We start from the raw sequence: 21,121 nt of genomic DNA, 5'->3' as shown, positions 1-21,121 counted from the left end.
CACGTGGAGCAGGGTTCTACCTACATACATACAAGTGGAGCAGGGTTCTACCTACATACATACACGTGGAGCAGGGTTCTACCTACATACATACATACACGTGGAGCAGGTTTCTACCTACATACATACACGTGGAGCGGGGTTCTACCTACATACATACATACACGTGGAGCAGGGTTCTACCTACATGCATACACGTGGAGCAGGGTTCTACATACATGCATACACGTGGAGCAGGGTTCTACCTACATACACGTGGAGCAGGGTTCTACATACATGCATACACGTGGAGCGGGGTTCTACCTACATACATACACGTGGAGCGGGGTTCTATCTACATACATACACGTGGAGCGGGGTTCTACCTACATACGTACACGTGGAGCAGGGTTCTACCTACATACGTACACGTGGAGCAGGGTTCTACCTACATACATACATACACGTTGAGCAGGGTTCTACCTACATACATACATGTGGAGCAGGGTTCTACCTACATACATACATGTGGAGCAGGGTTCTACCTACATACATACATACACGTGGAGTGGGGTTCTACCTACATACATACATACATACATACATACACGTGGAGCAGGGTTCTACCTACATATATACACGTGGAGCAGGGTTCTACCTACATACATACACATGGAGCAGGGTTCTACCTGCATACATACACGTGGAGCAGGGTTCTACATACATACATACACATGGAGCAGGGTTCTACCTACATATATACATACACGTGGAGCAGGGTTCTACCTACATACATACATACACATGGAGCAGGGTTCTACCTACATACATACATACACGTGGAGCAGGGTTCTACCTACATACATACATGTGGAGCAGGGTTCTACCTACATACATACACGTGGAGCAGGGTTCTACCTACATACATACACGTCGAGCAGGGTTCTACCTACCTACATACACGTGGAGCAGGGTTCTACCTACATACATACACGTCGAGCAGGGTTCTACCTACATACATACACGTGGAGCAGGGTTCTACCTACATACATAAACGTCGAGCAGGGTTCTACCTACATACATACACGTGGAGCAGGGTTCTACCTACATACATACATACACGTGGAGCAGGGTTCTACATACATACATACACGTCGAGCAGGGTTCTACCTACATACATACACGTGGAGCGGGGTTCTACCTACATACATACACGTCGAGCAGGGTTCTACCTACATACATACACGTGGAGCAGGGTTCTACCTACCTACATACACGTGGAGCGGGGTTCTACCTACATATATACACGTGGAGCAGGGTTCTACCTACATATATACACGTGGAGCAGGGTTCTACCTACATATATACACGTGGAGCAGGGTTCTACCTACATACATACACGTCCAGCAGGATTCTACCTACATACATACACGTGGAGCAGGGTTCTACCTACCTACAAACACGTGGAGCGGGGTTCTACCTACCTACATACATGTGGAGCGGGGTTCTACCTACCTACATACACGTGGAGCGGGGTTCTACCTACATACATACGTGGAGCGAGGTTCTACCTACATACACACGTGGAGCAGGGTTCTACCTACCTACACACGTGGAGCAGGGTTCTACCTACCTACATACACGTGGAGCAGGGTTCTACCTACCTACATACACGTGGAGCAGGGTTCTACCTACATACATACACGTGGAGCAGGGTTCTACCTACATACATACACGTGGAGCAGGGTTCTACCTACATACATACACGTGGAGCAGGTTTCTACCTACATACATACACGTGGAGCGGGGTTCTACCTACATACATACATACACGTGGAGCAGGGTTCTACCTACATGCATACACGTGGAGCAGGGTTCTACATACATGCATACACGTGGAGCAGGGTTCTACCTACATACACGTGGAGCAGGGTTCTACATACATGCATACACGTGGAGCGGGGTTCTACCTACATACATACACGTGGAGCGGGGTTCTATCTACATACATACACGTGGAGCGGGGTTCTACCTACATACGTACACGTGGAGCAGGGTTCTACCTACATACGTACACGTGGAGCAGGGTTCTACCTACATACATACATACACGTTGAGCAGGGTTCTACCTACATACATACATACACGTGGAGCAGGGTTCTACCTACATACATACATACACGTGGAGCAGGGTTCTACCTACATACATGCATACACGTGGAGCAGGGTTCTACCTACATGCATGCATACACGTGGAGCGGGGTTCTACCTACATGCATACACGTGGAGCAGGGTTCTACCTACATGCATACACGTGGAGCAGGGTTCTACCTACATGCATACACGTGGAGCAGGGTTCTACCTACATACATACACGGAGTGGGGTTCTACATACATACATACATACACGTGGAGCAGGGTTCTCCCTACATATATACACGTGGAGCGGGGTTCTACCTACCTACGTACACGTCGAGCAGGGTTCTACCTACCTACGTACACGTCGAGCAGGGTTCTACCTACATACGTACACGTTGAGCAGGGTTCTACCTACATACATACATGTTGAGCAGGGTTCTACCTACATACACGTGGAGCAGGGTTCTACCTACATACACGTGGAGCAGGGTTCTACCTACATACACGTGGAGCAGGGTTCTACCTACATACATACATACACGTGGAGCAGGGTTCTACCTACATACATACATACACGTGGAGCAGGGTTCTACCTACATACATACATGTGGAGCAGGGTTCTACCTACATACATACATGTGGAGCAGGGTTCTACCTACATACATACATACACGTGGAGTGGGGTTCTACCTACATACATACATACATACATACACGTGGAGCAGGGTTCTACCTACATACATACACGTGGAGCAGGGTTCTACCTACATACATACACATGGAGCAGGGTTCTACCTGCATACATACACGTGGAGCAGGGTTCTACATACATACATACACATGGAGCAGGGTTCTACCTACATATATACATACACGTGGAGCAGGGTTCTACCTACATACATACATACACATGGAGCAGGGTTCTACCTACATACATACATACACGTGGAGCAGGGTTCTACCTACATACATACACGTGGAGCAGGGTTCTACCTACATACATACACGTGGAGCAGGGTTCTACCTACATACATACACGTGGAGCAGGGTTCTACCTACATACATGTCGAGCAGGGTTCTACCTACATACATACACGTGGAGCGGGGTTCTACCTACATACATACATACACGTGGAGCAGGGTTCTACCTACATACATACATACACGTGGAGCGGGGTTCTACCTACATACATACATACATACACGTGGAGCAGGGTTCTACATACATACATACACGTGGAGCAGGGTTCTACATACATACATACATACACGTGGAGCAGGGTTCTACCTACATGCATACACGTGGAGCAGGGTTCTACATACATACATACACGTGGAGCAGGGTTCTACCTACATACATACACGTGGAGCAGGGTTCTACCTACATACATACACGTCGAGCAGGGTTCTACCTACATACATACACGTCGAGCAGGGTTCTACCTACATACATACACGTCGAGCAGGGTTCTACCTACATACATACACGTGGAGCAGGGTTCTACCTACATACATACACGTGGAGCGGGGTTCTACCTACATACATACATACATACATACATACACGTGGAGCAGGGTTCTACCTACATACATACACGTGGAGCAGGGTTCTACATACATACATACATACACGTGGAGCAGGGTTCTACCTACATGCATACACGTGGAGCAGGGTTCTACATACATACATACATACACGTGGAGCAGGGTTCTACCTACATACATACACGTGGAGCAGGGTTCTACATACATACACACATACACGTGGAGCAGGGTTCTACCTACATACATACACGTGGATCAGGGTTCTACCTACATACATACACGTGGAGCAGGGTTCTACCTACATACATAAACGTGGAGCAGGGTTCTACTGTGCTGTGTTTTGTTGTTTAGTATCATCTTGTTGGTGGAATATGTAATGTGTTACACAGTATACTTAAAAAACAATTATGCTGCTGTAGTAGAATCGGTGATGCGGTAATGTCTTACGAGTCTATGCCTGTGTGTGTGTGTGTGTACATCTTTTAAAGGGGCAATCAGCCATTGCTACATGTATGTTTGGAATGATATGTACCCATTGATTCTTGAAGAATATAACTTCCCTCATGAGCTCAGTTCAACTGTCACAGTCCATCAGAACCCAAATATAAACTTGTTTTACTCCAATGTTCGTAAAGAAAGAAAATCTTAAACTATATAGCCTCAAAACATGGTTCAAACTATCATTGTGATATCATGTATGGTCAGTCCTTGCATCCACAGCTCTGTCTATGAATTGGAGAGAGTGGTTACATTTCTCCAGCCTCATCCCTCAGCTGTTTACCGAAACAGGGGCGGGGGAGACTGCTTTGTTATCTCTTCTACTGCTGATTGCCCCTTTAATGAAATACCCCCCCCTGAGCCAGGTGTCGGGTGCCCGTGTGACAATGCTGCGTACCTAACGGGTGTCTTCTTCATGTGTTCTCCCACGAAGGTGGCATTGGTCATGCCCATCAGGGTGTTAGCCAATGAGATGACAGAGAGCAGGTGCTGGGTAGTCACGGCCCGGGACACTCCGTATGTCCCTTTACCCACCATCTCTGACAGGGACAACTTCCTGCCCGTGGACAGGGCCATCTGACGCAGCAGGGACTCCTAATTAGTACATTAGAGTTACATATCGATTCTAAAAAATAAAATAAAAACTATCAGCTAATATTTATATTATATATATTTGGAAAATATTTAAATAGTAAAAATGTAAATCTTACCTTGAAGGTGGGCAGCATGAGAGACATATGTCCTCCACGGGATATGAGACCGAAGGAGATGGGGCAGTGGGGTTTGAGCATGCCCAGTCTGCTCAGACACACCTCGTCCAGTGGTCCGTTGAGACCCCAGGCGTGGAGACAGGACATGAACAGTTTAGCCGTGTCCATAGTCAGGTTATACTCCAACAGAGACAGAGACTTAGACTTCTCCTCACGTCTCCTCATCTCCTCCTCTTCCTCCTCGTCTTCATCCAGGAGGTGCTCCTTAATGGTCTCCTTCATTGTCTCCTTCACCTGTTGGACATGACAAAATGGACGCCAGTCAGTAATAAAAACAACAGAAATAATCATGGTGGGGCTTATTGTGCGCAGTTTTTATGAGAAGTATTTCAACTAGATTATTGTCCAAGGAAATGTTATACAGTCAGATTCTCATAAAAGGTACAAGGCACAAAAGGTAAAGTAATTGTATAAGTCCAACAATTACTTTGTTGTGAATAATGTGAATAATATCTGTAATAAGGAGGCAGCCTATTGGCACCCTAGTCCCCATTTAGCCAGAGCTAGCGTGGCACCCTAGTCCCCATTTAGCCAGAGCTAGCGTGGCACCCTCGTCCCCATTTAGCCAGAGCTAGCGTGGCACCCTCGTCCCCATTTAGCCAGAGCTAGAGTGGCACCCTCGTCCCCATTTAGCCAGAGCTCGCGTGGCACCCTCGTCCCCATTTAGCCAGAGCTCGCGTGGCACCCTCGTCCCCATTTAGCCAGAGCTAGCGTGGCACCCTCGTCCCCATTTAGCCAGAGCTAGCGTGGCAACCTCGTCCCCATTTAGCCAGAGCTAGCGTGGCACCCTCGTCCCCATTTAGCCAGAGCTAGCGTGGCACCCTCGTCCCCATTTAGCCAGAGCTAGCATGGCACCCTAGTCCCCATTTAGCCAGAGCTAGCATGGCACCCTAGTCCCCATTTAGCCAGAGCTAGCATGGCACCCTACTCCCCATTTAGCCAGAGCTAGCGTGGCACCCTAGTCCCCATTTAGCCAGAGCTAGCGTGGCACCCTAGTCCCCATTTAGCCAGAGCTAGCGTGGCACCCTAGTCCCCATTTAGCCAGAGCTAGCGTGGCACCCTAGTCCCCATTTAGCCAGAGCTAGCGTGGCACCCTAGTCCCCATTTAGCCAGAGCTAGCGTGGCACCTTAGTCCCCATTTAGCCAGAGCTAGCGTGGCACCCTAGTCCCCATTTAGCCAGAGCTAGCATGGCACCCTAGTCCCCATTTAGCCAGAGCTAGCATTATAGCACTATATAGGTAGTCATCCCAGTCCCAACCCAGCAGGACCAACTATCCATCCCTCCTTCACCTGTTTGAAGATCTTGTTGGCGAGGAAGGACCCTCCCTTGTCGGCTGCTGCCTGGGCCTTCTGGAGGGTCTCAGGGGAGACCAGGGTGGGGTTGGGCCGCTGGGCCTCCTCCGTCAGCAGCTGGATGATCACCGACTCCACGTCGAAGAACAGGACATGCATGTCAGGGTCTGTCAGATTGGTCTTCATGGCCTGCACCACCAGACTGTTGTTGGAGTACTTCTGCAGGTTCCCCTGGAAAAGAAACGAAGACGGAGAATCCTGAATGAATCCGTGTGAGAGTAACAGATGCACAAATATCATAACCACCAATACATGATATCGTCTCACCATTGTAATAACAGGGGAGTTCAGCGTGTGTTGGGAGTATGATATTTATATATGATATAATGGGAGGATGATATTTATATATGATATAATGGGAGGATGATATTTATATATGATATAATGGGAGGATGATATTTATATATGATATAATGGGAGGATGATATTTATATGATATAATGGGAGGATGATATTTATATATGATATAATGGGAGGATGATATTTATATATGATATAATGTAATAACAGGGGAGGTTAGCATGTCTTGGGAGTATGATATTTATATATGATATAATGTAATAACAGGGGAGGTTAGCATGTCTTGGGAGGATGACATTTATATATGATATAATGGGAGGATGACATTTATATATGATATAATGGGAGGATGACATTTATATATGATATAATGGGAGGATGATATCTATATATGATATAATGGGAGGATGATATCTATATAGGATATAATGGCAGGATGATATTTATATATGATATAATGGGAGGATGATATTTATATGATATAATGTAACAGGGGGGTTCAGCATGTCTTGGGAGGATGATATTTACATATGATAATATAATGCTTTTAACGCTCATCATTATTCACGATTCATTCAGGATTATCCGTAACCATGGTAGCATCCACATTAATGTAGAAGTGTGTAGAAACATATCCTATCGTTATTTACAGTAAAAGTGACTCCAAAACTGACACGATACATTATTTACCGTTCATTTCTATTGGGCACAAAATAATCTGAAACAACCAGAACAAACTGCAAAAGCATCCAACACATTTGTAGAGTCACAAACCTGATGTAATAATTGGGTGCTATGAATATAGAACTAGATACTTCACTTTTTACTAATTTAATACACATAAGTGAATTTGTCCCAATACTTTTTGGTCCCCTAAAATGGGTGGACTATGTACAACAAGTGGTGTAATTTATAAACGGTTCATCCGATATGGATGAAAATACCCTCAAAATAAATCTGACAGTCTGCACTTTAACCTCATAGTCATGCCATCATTTCAAATCCAAAGCACTGGGAGTACTGAGACAAAACATCAAATGTGTCACTGTGTCCCAATACTTTTAGGAGCTCACTGTAGTTGCACCCTCTGAACACCCTACTTGACTGAGTTTATAACACGTTAAAGAATACAGAAATATAGCCGTTTGTCTCACACTCTGTGTTGATACTGAGAACAATATGGATGTCTGTTGGTAAACTCTGTGTCACTGTCCCAATACTTTTAGGAGCTCCCCGTATATGTAAACTCTGTGTCACTGTCCCAATACTTTTAGGAGCTCCCCGTATATGTAAACTCTGTGTCACTGTCCCAATACTTTTAGGAGCTCCCCGTATATGTAAACTCTGTGTCACTGTCCCAATACTTTTAGGAGCTCCCCGTATATGTAAACTCTGTGTCACTGTCCCAATACTTTTAGGAGCTCCCCGTATATGTAAACTCTGTGTCACTGTCCCAATACTTTTAGGAGCTCCCCGTATATGTAAACTCTGTGTCACTGTCCCAATACTTTTAGGAGCTCCCCGTATATGTAAACTCTGTGTCACTGTCCCAATACTTTTAGGAGCTCCCCGTATATGTAAACTCTGTGTCACTGTCCCAATACTTTTAGGAGCTCCCCGTATATGTAAACTCTGTGTCACTGTCCCAATACTTTTAGGAGCTCCCCGTATATGTAAACTCTGTGTCACTGTCCCAATACTTTTAGGAGCTCCCCGTATATGTAAACTCTGTGTCACTGTCCCAATACTTTTAGGAGCTCCCCGTATATGTAAACTCTGTGTCACTGTCCCAATACTTTTAGGAGCTCCCTGTATATGTAAACTCTGTGTCACTGTCCCAATACTTTTAGGAGCTCCCCGTATATGTAAACTCTGTGTCACTGTCCCAATACTTTTAGGAGCTCCCTGTATATGTAATCAATCAATCAATCAATCAATCATCAATCTCAATCACTGCGTTTCCGTTTCACTGTGCCCGGATTCAGATACATGTTTAGTCACTGTGTGTTAACAACATGGTATATTTCACCTCCAATGTCCCCAAGCTTTTTTCCCCCCACAGAATCTCATTCTGTTTTCTAACCACGGCAAGTCTCATTTACAAACATGCTAATCCCTATTCAATTGTAATTCACTTTGAAAAGGCCCCTGCACTACTACACTCTTTGCACAGAAAAGGATGTTTACATAGAAACAAACAAGGTCTACAATGACTGGACTAGGCCGTCACAACATTAGTTTACTTTCTTCCAAGAGGAGAGGGAGAGAAAGAACGAGAGAAGGAGAGGGAGAGAAAGAACGAGAGAAGGCGAGAGAGAGAGAAAGAACGAGAGGAGAAGGAGAGAGAGATGATAAGGAGAGAGGATAAAGAGAGGAGAGAAAGAGAGCAAGAGAGAAAGAACGAGAGATGATTGAGAGAGAGGAAGAGGAGAGAGAGAAGAGGGAGAAAGAGAGATGATTGAGAGAGATGAAGAGGAGAGAGACGAGGGAGAAAGAGAGATGATTGAGAGAGAGGAAGAGGAGAGAGAAGAGGGAGAAAGAGAGAGCAAGAGGAGATAGAAGAGAGAAAGAGAGCTATAGAGAGAAGCTGCTGTTAGGTCCCCAAGCCCCCCAACCCCTCCCCCCCTATCCTGCATCTGCTCTGTCCGGGAGGGAGGGAGGGAGGGCTCAAACAATAGAGTAAGGTCTATCTCTAACAATTAGCACACTGAGGGTCAGCATTGTCACTGTGCTCAATGGCAGTTAAAAAGCTTCAATGGGCACTGCTGTGTGTGTCTCAGTGATCACAGAGCAGAACAAGGTCAGGCGTAGAGGAGAAAGGATGAGGGAGGGAGGGAGGGAGGGAGGCCTAACAGCGTATTCAGGCTGGACCTCCTCTATCGGCTTCAGGACATGAGGACACAAAACCAACTACTTTACAGCATCTCAGTGAAAAATTACAAAACCAGAACGCACAATATACCAAAGGCGACATTGGTTTGTTATGGGACTTGAACAAACAATTACACCGTGGTTTGTTATGGGACTTGAACAAACAATTACACCGTGGTTTGTTATGGGACTTGAACAAACAATTACACCGTGGTTTGTTATGGGACTTGAACAAACAATTACACATTGGTTTGTTATGGGACTTGAACAAACAATTACACCGTGGTTTGTTATGGGACTTGAACAAACAATTACACCGTGGTTTGTTATGGGACTTGAACAAACAATTACACCGTGGTTTGTTATGGGACTTGAACAAACAATTACACCGTGGTTTGTTATGGGACTTGAACAAACAATTACGCAGTGGTTTGTTATGGGACTTGAACAAACAATTACACATTGGTTTGTTATGGGACTTGAACAAACAATTACACATTGGTTTGTTATGGGACTTGAACAATAGCACATAGTATGATTGTGATATACATGGTGTATGACCAGTACTCCTAAACTATTTTTGAATGAGTAGCAAATTCTATAATTATAGTATTAGAGTTATATATATATATATAACCAGGCCCCTGTCTGACAGACATTTGTCAGAGAGAAGAGACTCCTAACACACACACCAGCAGAGAGAAGCGCAGCGGCGTGAGGCGGAGTGAGGATAGGTACAGTTCAGCTCCTTTGTCTGTCTGGGATCGGAGCCGTCAGCTCGGTCTGTCTGGGATCGGAGCCGTCAGCTCGGTCTGTCTGGGATCGGAGCCGTCAGCTCGGTCTGTCTGGGATCGGAGCCGTCAGCTCGGTCTGTCTGGGATCGGAGCCGTCAGCTCGGTCTGTCTGGGATCGGAGCCGTCAGCTCGGTCTGTCTGGGATCGGAGCCGTCAGCTCGGTCTGTCTGGGATCGGAGCCGTCAGCTCGGTCTGTCTGGGATCGGAGCCGTCAGCTCGGTCTGTCTGGGATCGGAGCCGTCAGCTCGGTCTGTCTGGGATCGGAGCCGTCAGCTCGGTCTGTCTGGGATCGGAGCCGTCAGCTCGGTCTGTCTGGGATCGGAGCCGTCAGCTCGGTCTGTCTGGGATCGGAGCCGTCAGCTCGGTCTGTCTGGGATCGGAGCCGTCAGCTCGGTCTGTCTGGGATCGGAGCCGTCAGCTCGGTCTGTCTGGGATCGGAGCCGTCAGCTCGGTCTGTCTGGGATCGGAGCCGTCAGCTCGGTCTGTCTGGGATCGGAGCCGTCAGCTCGGTCTGTCTGGGATCGGAGCCGTCAGCTCGGTCTGTCTGGGATCGGAGCCGTCAGCTCGGTCTGTCTGGGATCGGAGCCGTCAGCTCGGTCTGTCTGGGATCGGAGCCGTCAGCTCGGTCTGTCTGGGATCGGAGCCGTCAGCTCGGTCTGTCTGGGATCGGAGCCGTCAGCTCGGTCTGTCTGGGATCGGAGCCGTCAGCTCGGTCTGTCTGGGATCGGAGCCGTCAGCTCGGTCTGTCTGGGATCGGAGCCGTCAGCTCGGTCTGTCTGGGATCGGAGCCGTCAGCTCGGTCTGTCTGGGATCGGAGCCGTCAGCTCGGTCTGTCTGGGATCGGAGCCGTCAGCTCGGTCTGTCTGGGATCGGAGCCGTCAGCTCGGTCTGTCTGGGATCGGAGCCGTCAGCTCGGTCTGTCTGGGATCGGAGCCATCAGCTCGGTCTGTCTGGGATCGGAGCCATCAGCTCGGTCTGTCTGGGATCGGAGCCGTCAGCTCGGTCTGTCAAAGCCACAGACTGTGTCGGCTCAGTTGTTCCGACAGATGTCTACTTCTCCAGGCTCCGAGTCACACTCCGTAACGAGCCGTGAGACGCCAGTGTGTGTGTGTGTGTGTGTGTGTGTGTGAGAGAGAGAAGCCCCAGCCCAGTTCACGGCTTCCCTGTTCAGTAATTAGCCTTTATAGTGTCCTGACTGATGGTGAACCATTGCACCTGCGACACACACAGCAGAGAAGTTGCACACATACCCTTAGACGTGGAGATATGCTCAGAACTCAACGTGTCCTGCAGCAGCAGTTCTGATGGGTTCTGATCAGTGTGGCTTAATGAATGAGCTCTTTCAACCTCTCATTGATGATGACAGATTGTGGTGTTCTTTTGATGGAGGAAGGCTGCCCTCTACAGGATAACGACTGCCAAAACCACAAGACAAAGGGACCCTCCCCCCAGCTTCCCCTGTCCACCTCCCTTTCCCTCCCCCTCTCTCAGGACACAACTAGGCTTCAGACGGACTCGAGAAGATGAGCAGAAAACACCCCCCCCGTTCTCCATCCATTCCTTCTATCATAGCTGCAGGCATTCATTTATATCGCCCCGCCATCCGCACACGCGCGCACACACACACACACACACACACACACACACACACACACACACACACACACACACACACACACACACACACACACACACACACACACACACACACACACACACACACACACACACACACACACACACACACACACACACACACACACACACACACACACACTACTCTAGGACATAGAAGAAAAAGAACATGCTCTTAAGAAAGCCATTTTTTCCAATGTCTTTACTAACGGCCTGACGAGAGGAACGGGGTTGGGCTAGAGAGAGGGACGGGGTTGGGCTGACGAGATGACGGGAGGAATGGTGGGAGGAACGGGGTTGGGCTGGAGAGAGGAACGGGGTTGGGCTGGAGAGAGGGACGGGGTTGGGCTGGAGAGAGGGACGGGGTTGGGCTGGAGAGAGGGACGGGGTTGGGCTGGAGAGAGGGACGGGGTTGGGCTGGAGAGAGGGACGGGGTTGGGCTGGAGAGAGGAACGGGGTTGGGCTGGAGAGAGGAACGGGGTTGGGCTGGAGAGAGGGACGGGGTTGGGCTGGAGAGAGGGACGGGGTTGGGCTGGAGAGAGGGACGGGGTTGGGCTGGAGAGAGGGACGGGGTTGGGCTGGAGAGAGGGACGGGGTTGGGCTGGAGAGAGGAACGGGGTTGGGCTGGAGAGAGGAACGGGGTTGGGCTGGAGAGAGGGACGGGGTTGGGCTGGAGAGAGGGACGGGGTTGGGCTGGAGAGAGGGACGGGGTTGGGCTGGAGAGAGGGACGGGGTTGGGCTGGAGAGAGGGACGGGGTTGGGCTGGAGAGAGGGACGGGGTTGGGCTGGAGAGAGGGACGGGGTTGGGCTGGAGAGAGGGACGGGGTTGGGCTGGAGAGAGGAACGGGGTTGGGCTGGAGAGAGGAACGGGGTTGGGCTGGAGAGAGGAACGGGGTTGGGCTGGAGAGAGGAACGGGGTTGGGCTGGAGAGAGGAACGGGGTTGGGCTGGAGAGAGGAACGGGGTTGGGCTGGAGAGAGGAACGGGGTTGGGCTGGAGAGAGGAACGGGGTTGGGCTGGAGAGAGGAACGGGGTTGGGCTGGAGAGAGGAACGGGGTTGGGCTGGAGAGAGGAACGGGGTTGGGCTGGAGAGAGGAACGGGGTTGGGCTGGAGAGAGGAACGGGGTTGGGCTGGAGAGAGGAACGGGGTTGGGCTGGAGAGAGGAACGGGGTTGGGCTGATGGTAGCAGATATGATGGTAGCAGATATGGTGGTAGCTCGCTGTGTGGAATCAGGTGCATCTCTAACATCTGAGACCACAAGGGAACCAGACCTCATTCCCAAATCACATTGGAGCGATAGGGGAGCAGAGGGGACACGCACACATGAGAGCAGAGTGGAGCTAGGAGAGGAGACACACAGGAGAGTAGAGTGGAGCTAGGAGAGGACAGACACACAGGAGAGTAGAGTGGAGCTAGGAGAGGACAGACACACAGGAGAGCAGAGTGGAGCTAGGAGAGGACAGACACACAGGAGAGTAGAGTGGAGCTAGGAGAGGACAGACACACAGGAGAGTAGAGTGGAGCTAGGAGAGGACAGACACACAGGAGAGCAGAGTGGAGCTAGGAGAGGACAGGCACACAGGAGAGCAGAGTGGAGCTAGGAGAGGACAGACACACAGGAGAGTAGAGTGGAGCTAGGAGAGGACAGACACACAGGAGAGCAGAGTGGAGCTAGGAGAGGACAGGCACACAGGAGAGCAGAGTGGAGCTAGGAGAGGACAGACACACAGGAGAGCAGAGTGGAGCTAGGACAGTCCCCAGAATAACAACAGATAATTCAATCACAGAATCACAGAGCCAGTGCGCCTGAAATGCCAGGGAAGGAGCAGGGAGCATTTCATATCACTTCTATTAAACTCTCCCCCTGGACTACATATAGAGCCAGTGGACTGGAGAGTCTGCATAGCAACCAACCCATCTGACTGGCTGATAAAGAGAGCAGTCAAAGAATATAGAGAGGAAGATTGGTATAGTGCATTATCATAGCAGATCATTTTCAAAGAGAAAAATTGGAATTTCAGTTTACTTGCTGAAAAATGGACAGCATTTAAATAGATTTGACCCCAACCCTCATAATGAAATATACAATCATATTGACCATTTGAACAGTCACAGCGTACCCACAGGAGAGGAGAGCGGTGTGAACGGGCGGAGAGCGGTGTGAACGGGCGGAGAGCGGTGTGAACGGGCGGAGGGGAGGAGAGGAGAGCGGTGTGAACGGGCGGAGAGCGGTGTGAACGGGGAGAGGAGAGCGGTGTGAACGGGCGGAGGGGAGGAGAGGAGAGCGGTGTGAACGGGCGGAGAACGGTGTGAACGGGCGGAGGGGAGGAGAGGAGAGCGGTGTGAACGGGCGGAGAGCGGTGTGAACGGGCGGAGAGCGGTGTGAACGGGCGGAGGGGAGGAGAGCGGTGTGAACGGGCAGAGAGCGGTGTGAACGGGGAGAGGAGAGCGGTGTGAACGGGGAGAGGAGAGCGGTGTGAACGGGTCGAGGGGAGAAGAGCGGTGTGAACGGGCAGAGAGCGGTGTGAACGGGCGGAGAGCGGTGTGAACGGGCGGAGAGCGGTGTGAACGGGCGGAGAGCGGTGTGAACGGGCGGAGGGGAGGAGAGCGGTGTGAACGGGCGGAGAGCGGTGTGAACGGGCGGAGAGCGGTGTGAACGGGCGGAGAGCGGTGTGAACGGGCGGAGAGCGGTGTGAACGGGCGGAGAGAGGTGTGAACGGGCGGAGAGAGGTGTGAACGGGCGGAGAGAGGTGTGAACGGGCGGAGAGCGGTGTGAACGGGCGGAGAGCGGTGTGAACGGGCGGAGAGCGGTGTGAACGGGCGGAGAGCGGTGTGAACGGGCGGAGAGCGGTGTGAACGGGCGGAGAGAGGTGTGAACGGGCGGAGAGAGGTGTGAACGGGCGGAGAGAGGTGTGAACGGGCGGAGAGAGGTGTGAACGGGCGGAGAGCGGTGTGAACGGGCGGAGAGCGGTGTGAACGGGCAGAGAGCGGTGTGAACGGGCGGAGAGAGGTGTGAACGGGCGGAGAGAGGTGTGAACGGGCGGAGAGAGGTGTGAACGGGCGGAGAGCGGTGTGAACGGGCGGAGAGCGGTGTGAACGGGCGGAGAGCGGTGTGAACGGGCGGAGAGAGGTGTGAACGGGCGGAGAGAGGTGTGAACGGGCGGAGAGAGGTGTGAACGGGCGGAGAGAGGTGTGAACGGGCGGAGAGCGGTGTGAACGGGCGGAGAGCGGTGTGAACAGGCAGAGAGCGGTGTGAACAGGCAGAGAGCGGTGTGAACGGGCGGAGGGGAGGAGAGGAGAGCGGTGTGAACGGGCGGAGAGCGGTGTGAACGGGCGGAGAGCGGTGTGAACGGGCGGAGAGCGGTGTGAACGGGCGGAGAGCGGTGTGAACGGGCGGAGAGCGGTGTGAACGGGCGGAGAGCGGTGTGAACGGGCGGAGAGCGGTGTGAACGGGCGGAGAGCGGTGTGAACGGGCGGAGAGCGGTGTGAACGGGCGGAGAGCGGTGTGAACGGGCGGAGAGCGGTGTGAACGGGCGGAGAGCGGTGTGAACGGGCGGAGAGCGGTGTGAACGGGCGGAGAGCGGTGTGAACGGGCGGAGAGCGGTGTGAACGGGCGGAGAGCGGTGTGAACGGGCGGAGAGCGGTGTGAACGGGCGGAGAGCGGTGTGAACGGGCGGAGAGCGGTGTGAACGGGAGGAGAGCGGTGTGAACGGGAGGAGAGCGGTGTGAACGGGAGGAGAGCGGTGTGAACGGGCGGAGAGCGGTGTGAACGGGCGGAGAGCGGTGTGAACGGGCGGAGAGCGGTGTGAACGGGCGGAGAGCGGTGTGAACGGGCTGAGAGCGGTGTGAACGGGAGGAGAGCGGTGTGAACGGGCGGAGGGGAGGAGAGCGGTGTGAACGGGCGGAGGGGAGGAGAGCGGTGTGAACGGGCGGAGGGGAGGAGAGCGGTGTGAACGGGCGGAGGGGAGGAGAGCGGTGTGAACGGGCGGAGGGGAGGAGAGCGGTGTGAACGGGCGGAGGGGAGGAGAGCGGTGTGAACGGGCGGAGGGGAGGAGAGCGGTGTGAACGGGCGGAGGGGAGGAGAGCGGTGTGAACGGGCGGAGGGGAGGAGAGCGGTGTGAACGGGCGGAGGGGAGGAGAGCGGTGTGAACGGGCGGAGGGGAGGAGAGCGGTGTGAACGGGCGGAGGGGAGAGGAGGGAAAGGGCTCCTGAGCTGTAAACAAAGACCCAGGCTATTGAAAGGTCATTGTCCCACAGGACCCCTCACCTCTCGTCCTCTCCTCTCCAGACTATAGGAGTGAAAACAGCAGGCAGGGAGAAAGAAAGACCCAGAATCTATAGAGGAAGTGTCTATGCAGACGTCACAACAGTAGTGGGCTTGATTACCAACAACGACGAGACAGCCTACAGGGAGGAGGTGAGGGCCCTCGGAGTGTGGTGTCAGGAAAATAACCTGACACTCAACGTCAACAAAACAAAGGAGATGATCGTGGACAACAGGAAACAACAGAGGGAACACGCCCCTAACCACATCGAAGGGACAGCAGTGGAGAAGGTGGAACGTTTTAACTTCCTGGGCGTACACATCACAGACAAACTGAAATGGTCCATTCACACAGACAGCGTGGTGAAGGCGCAACAGCGCCCTCTTCAACCTCAGAAGGCTGAAGAAATTTGGCTTGTCACCTAAAACCCTGACAAACTTTTACAGATGCAATTTTTATTTTATTTGTACCTTTATTTAACTAGGTAAGTCAGTTAATTACAAATTCTCATTTACAATGACAGCCTAAGAACAGTCGGTTAACTACCTTGTTCAGGGGTAGAACGACATATTTGAACAACCAGCTCGGGGATTCGATCTAGCAACCTTTCTGTTACGAGTCCAACGCTCTAACCACTAGGCTACCTGCCGCAAACAATCGAGAGCGTCCTGTCGGGCTGGTACGGCAACTGCACCGCCCACAACCGCAAGGCTCTCCAGAGGGTGGTGCAGTCTGCAAAACGCATCACACCTACAGCACCCGATGTCACAGGAAGGCCCAAAAAAAACACCAAAGCCACGGCCTGTTCACCCCACTATCATCCAGAAGGCGAGGTCAGTACAAGCGTATCAATGCTGGGACCAAGAGACTGAAAAACAGCTTCTATCTCAAGGACATCAGACTGTTAAACAGCCATCATTAACTCAGAGAGGCTGCTGCCTACATTGAGACCCAATCACTGGACACTTTAATAAATGGATCACTAGTCACTTCAAAAAACACTTGCATTAACATCTGCTGACCATGTGTATGTGACAAATACAATTGGATTTGCTGTCTATATGATATAGGATCAGTAACCCCCCACACCATAACCCCCACACCATAACCACATATACGTGGGGTGATTTTCACTGACACTAACGGGGTCAAAAGGGGGAAGAGTGAAACACATAAAGGTGGGAATTATAGTCCTTCACATGACAGTAAAAGCCTTCTATCTTGTAGATCACCAGTCTATTATTAGGATGATGCCGGGCTGCTAATGGTTCTGGTGTTAACAGCCCCGGACTTGGACAAATCAACTCAGTGAAAACTTTGTTGAACCTTGACTAAGAGCATTCAGGGAGACATTACAAAATCAATACGCCTCAAGAGCTACTCTGTTACCAACCGGCCTCCAGAAAACCACACACACACACACACACCTCCACAACAACACACACACACACCTCCACAACAACATCAACACACCTCCACAACAACATCAACACACACACACACACACACCTCCACAACAACACACACCAAAGGGTCAGGACTCACAAATACACTTTTAAAAAAGGCACATGTTTAGACACTCAATAACCCTAACACAAACAAACTGACCACGGCGCGCGCACACACACACACACAAGTAAAAGTGGTTTTGCAGGGAGGCAGTGCGGGTGTAATGGTGGCACCAAAGTGGAGGCAAGCAGGTTGATTGGAAGGCAGTTACCCCAGTGGGTAGCTAGGTGGGCTGGCTAGTGGCTGCTCCACCAGGGCCTGTTGTTGTGGGCTGGCTAGTGGCTGCTGCATCAGGGCCTGTTGTTGTGGGCTGGCTAGAGGCTGCTGCATCAGGGCCTGTTGTTGTGGGCTGGCTAGAGGCTGCTGCATCAGGGCCTGTTGTTGTGGGCTGGCTAGAGGCTGCTGCATCAGGGCCTGTTGTTGTGGGCTGGCTAGTGGCTGCTGCATCAGGGCCTGTTGTTGTGGGCTGGCTAGAGGCTGCTGCATCAGGGCCTGTTGTTGTGGGCTGGCTAGTGGCTGCTGCATCAGGGCCTGTTGTGGGCTGGCTAGAGGCTGCTGCATCAGGGCCTGTTGTTGTGGGCTGGCTAGAGGCTGCTGCATCAGGGCCTGTTGTTGTGGGCTGGCTAGAGGCTGCTGCATCAGGGCCTGTTGTTGTGGGCTGGCTAGTGACTGCTGCATCAGGGCCTGTTGTTGTGGGCTGGCTAGTGACTGCTGCATCAGGGCCTGTTGTTGTGGGCTGGCTAGTGGCTGCTGCATCAGGGCCTGTTGTTGTGGGCTGGCTAGAGGCTGCTGCATCAGGGCCTGTTGTTGTGGGCTGGCTAGAGGCTGCTGCATCAGGGCCTGTTGTTGTGGGCTGGCTAGTGACTGCTGCATCAGGGCCTGTTGTTGTGGGCTGGCTAGTGGCTGCTGCATCAGGGCCTGTTGTTGTGGGCTGGCTAGAGGCTGCTGCATCAGGGCCTGTTGTTGTGGGCTGGCTAGTGGCTGCTGCATCAGGGCCTGTTGTTGTGGGCTGGCTAGTGGCTGCTGCATCAGGGCCTGTTGTTGTGGGCTGGCTAGTGGCTGCTGCATCAGGGCCTGTTGTTGTGGGCTGGCTAGTGGCTGCTGCATCAGGGCCTGTTGTTGTGGGCTGGCTAGAGGCTGCTGCATCAGGGCCTGTTGTGGGCTGGCTAGTGGTTGCTGCATCAGGGCCTGTTGTTGTGGGCTGGCTAGAGGCTGCTGCATCAGGGCCTGTTGTTGTGGGCTGGCTAGAGACTGCTGCATCAGGGCCTGCTGTTGTGGGCTGGCTAGTGACTGCTGCATCAGGGCCTGTTGTTGTGGGCTGGCTAGAGGCTGCTGCATCAGGGCCTGTTGTTGTGGGCTGGCTAGAGGCTGCTGCATCAGGGCCTGTTGTTGTGGGCTGGCTAGAGGCTGCTGCATCAGGGCCTGTTGTTGTGGGCTGGCTGTGTGTGTTGTTGAGGGAATAATGGTGCGTATTGACAGCAGGTATCACAGCCCCAGGGTGGAGGTAGAATTATTGTGTCAGAGGAAATGATGGGACATTATAGAAAGACAGCACCTGGCCTGGGGAGGGGGGGGGCCTCTCTGGATTCCCGGCTCAGACCATTTGATCTCCAGTCAAGACACTTAGCTTGTGTCCCAAATGGCACCCTATTGACCAGGGCCTCTGGTAGGAAGTAGTGCAGTATGTAGGGAACAGGGTGCCATCTTGGACCAAGACAACCGTTATGATGAGGGAAGGAGCCAGTAGACACAAATTGTACTTGAACTGCTGCCTGCCTTTATGTGGAGACCTGTGTTATTATGGGCTGTTACAGAGAACAGGAGACCAAGCTATAGCAATAATACCACCTAGTGATGACCACTAAAGTGGAGGAGGAGGAAGAAGAGTTTTAGATTCAGAAAACACTCTGTGATCTTCACCACATGGACAAAGGAAAGATACCGTGTCTGTTGTTTCTCTCTCCCTACCACCTTCACTGTCTTCTTCTATTTGCAGATTGGGGACAGGTGGAGCTGATTGGGTCGTTAAGGTGACAAGTTGCACCTGGGTTTGGGATCAACTAGGAGATAAGTCTCTCCCTCTCTACCCTCCCCTCCTCCACCCTCCCCTCTCCCCCTCTCCCCCTCCTCCCCCTCCTCCCCCTCCTCCCCCTCTCTCCCTCTCTCCCTCTCTCCCTCTCCCCCTCCTCCCCCCCCCCTCCTCCCCCTCCCCTCCCCACCCTCCCCTCCCCACCCCACCCTCCCCTCCCTACCCTCCCCTCCCTACCCTCCCCTCTCTACCCTCCCCTCTCTACCCTCCCCTCTCTACCCTCCCCTCTCTACCCTCCCCTCTCTACCCTCCCCTCTCTACCCTCCCCTCTCTACCCTCCCCTCCCCACCCTCCCCTCTCTACCCTCCCCTCCCCACCCTCCCCTCTCTACCCTCCCCTCTCTACCCTCCCCTCTCTACCCTCCCCTCCTCCACAAAAACCATTATGTTGTGTGATCTAGTTGATTGTTTTTTTGATTAGGAATTAGAACACCTTCATCCATGCACCTCCATTACACCCCTACTTTCACAGGTTAGTTTTCCTTAATAGTTTTATACTTCACCAGTTATTTAATAAATATCTTTGTTACTCCTTAACTGCCAACGTGTGGACTTCCTTGCTTGTCACCATCTAAGAGCCAGGTTGTGACACAGTGAGCCATTCACACTGTACATCCACACACTCCTGACAACCAAGTCCCTCTTCCTTAGTGATGGGAAGACAGTGTTGGTCGAGGAGGATGGCCACACACACACACACACACACACACACACAAACAGGCCGTAGGATCAGAGTAATTAGGGGAAAGGTCTTGGTCTAGCGGCAGACAGTGGTGTGTGTGTGTGTGTGGGGGGGGGGGGGGGGGTCTTTTCTTTGTCCAGGGTCTACAGTCCAATACACCAGGTGTCATTTAGAATGATGACAGTACAATACACCAGGTGTCATTTAGAATGATGACAGGACAATACACCAGGTGTCATTTAGAATGATGACAGGACAATACACCAGGTGTCATTTAGAATGATGACAGTCCAATACACCAGGTGTCATTTAGAATGATGACAGTCCAATACACCAGGTGTCATTTAGAATGATGACAGTCCAATACACCAGGTGTCATTTAGAATGATGACAGTCCAATACACCAGGTGTCATTTAGAATGATGACAGTCCAATACACCAGGTGTCATTTAGAATGATGACAGTCCAATACACCAGGTGTCATTTAGAATGATGACAGTCCAATACACCAGGTGTCATTTAGAATGATGACAGTCCAATACACCAGGTGTCATTTAGAATGATGACAGTACAATACACCAGGTGTCATTTAGAATGATGACAGTACAATACACCAGGTGTCATTTAGAATGATGACAGTACAATACACCAGGTGTCATTTAGAATGATGACAGTTAGAACAGGACAATAC

General features: G+C 51.4%; 1 protein-coding gene across 7 annotated transcripts in view; it reads right to left on the bottom strand.

Moving 5' to 3' along the window:
* LOC129843765 (WD repeat-containing protein 7-like) overlaps window positions 1-21,121 on the bottom strand; it is a gene marked incomplete at its 5' end in the record, with an annotated part of 295,613 nt that overhangs the window by 266,603 nt on the left and 7,889 nt on the right. For all 7 annotated transcript variants that reach the window (XR_008757881.1, XR_008757880.1, XR_008757883.1 and 4 more), the window contains 3 exon segments: window positions 4,559-4,755; window positions 4,872-5,165; window positions 6,223-6,456. Coding sequence is in view for 2 of the 7 variants with exons in the window: in XM_055912362.1 (XP_055768337.1) it covers window positions 4,559-4,755; window positions 4,872-5,165; window positions 6,223-6,456 (725 nt within the window).

Source organism: Salvelinus fontinalis, unplaced genomic scaffold (genome assembly GCF_029448725.1).
Source record: "Salvelinus fontinalis isolate EN_2023a unplaced genomic scaffold, ASM2944872v1 scaffold_0160, whole genome shotgun sequence".
In the NCBI taxonomy this organism is placed as follows: Eukaryota; Metazoa; Chordata; class Actinopteri; order Salmoniformes; family Salmonidae; genus Salvelinus; species Salvelinus fontinalis.
This window is presented reverse-complemented; position numbering and strand designations above follow the sequence as displayed.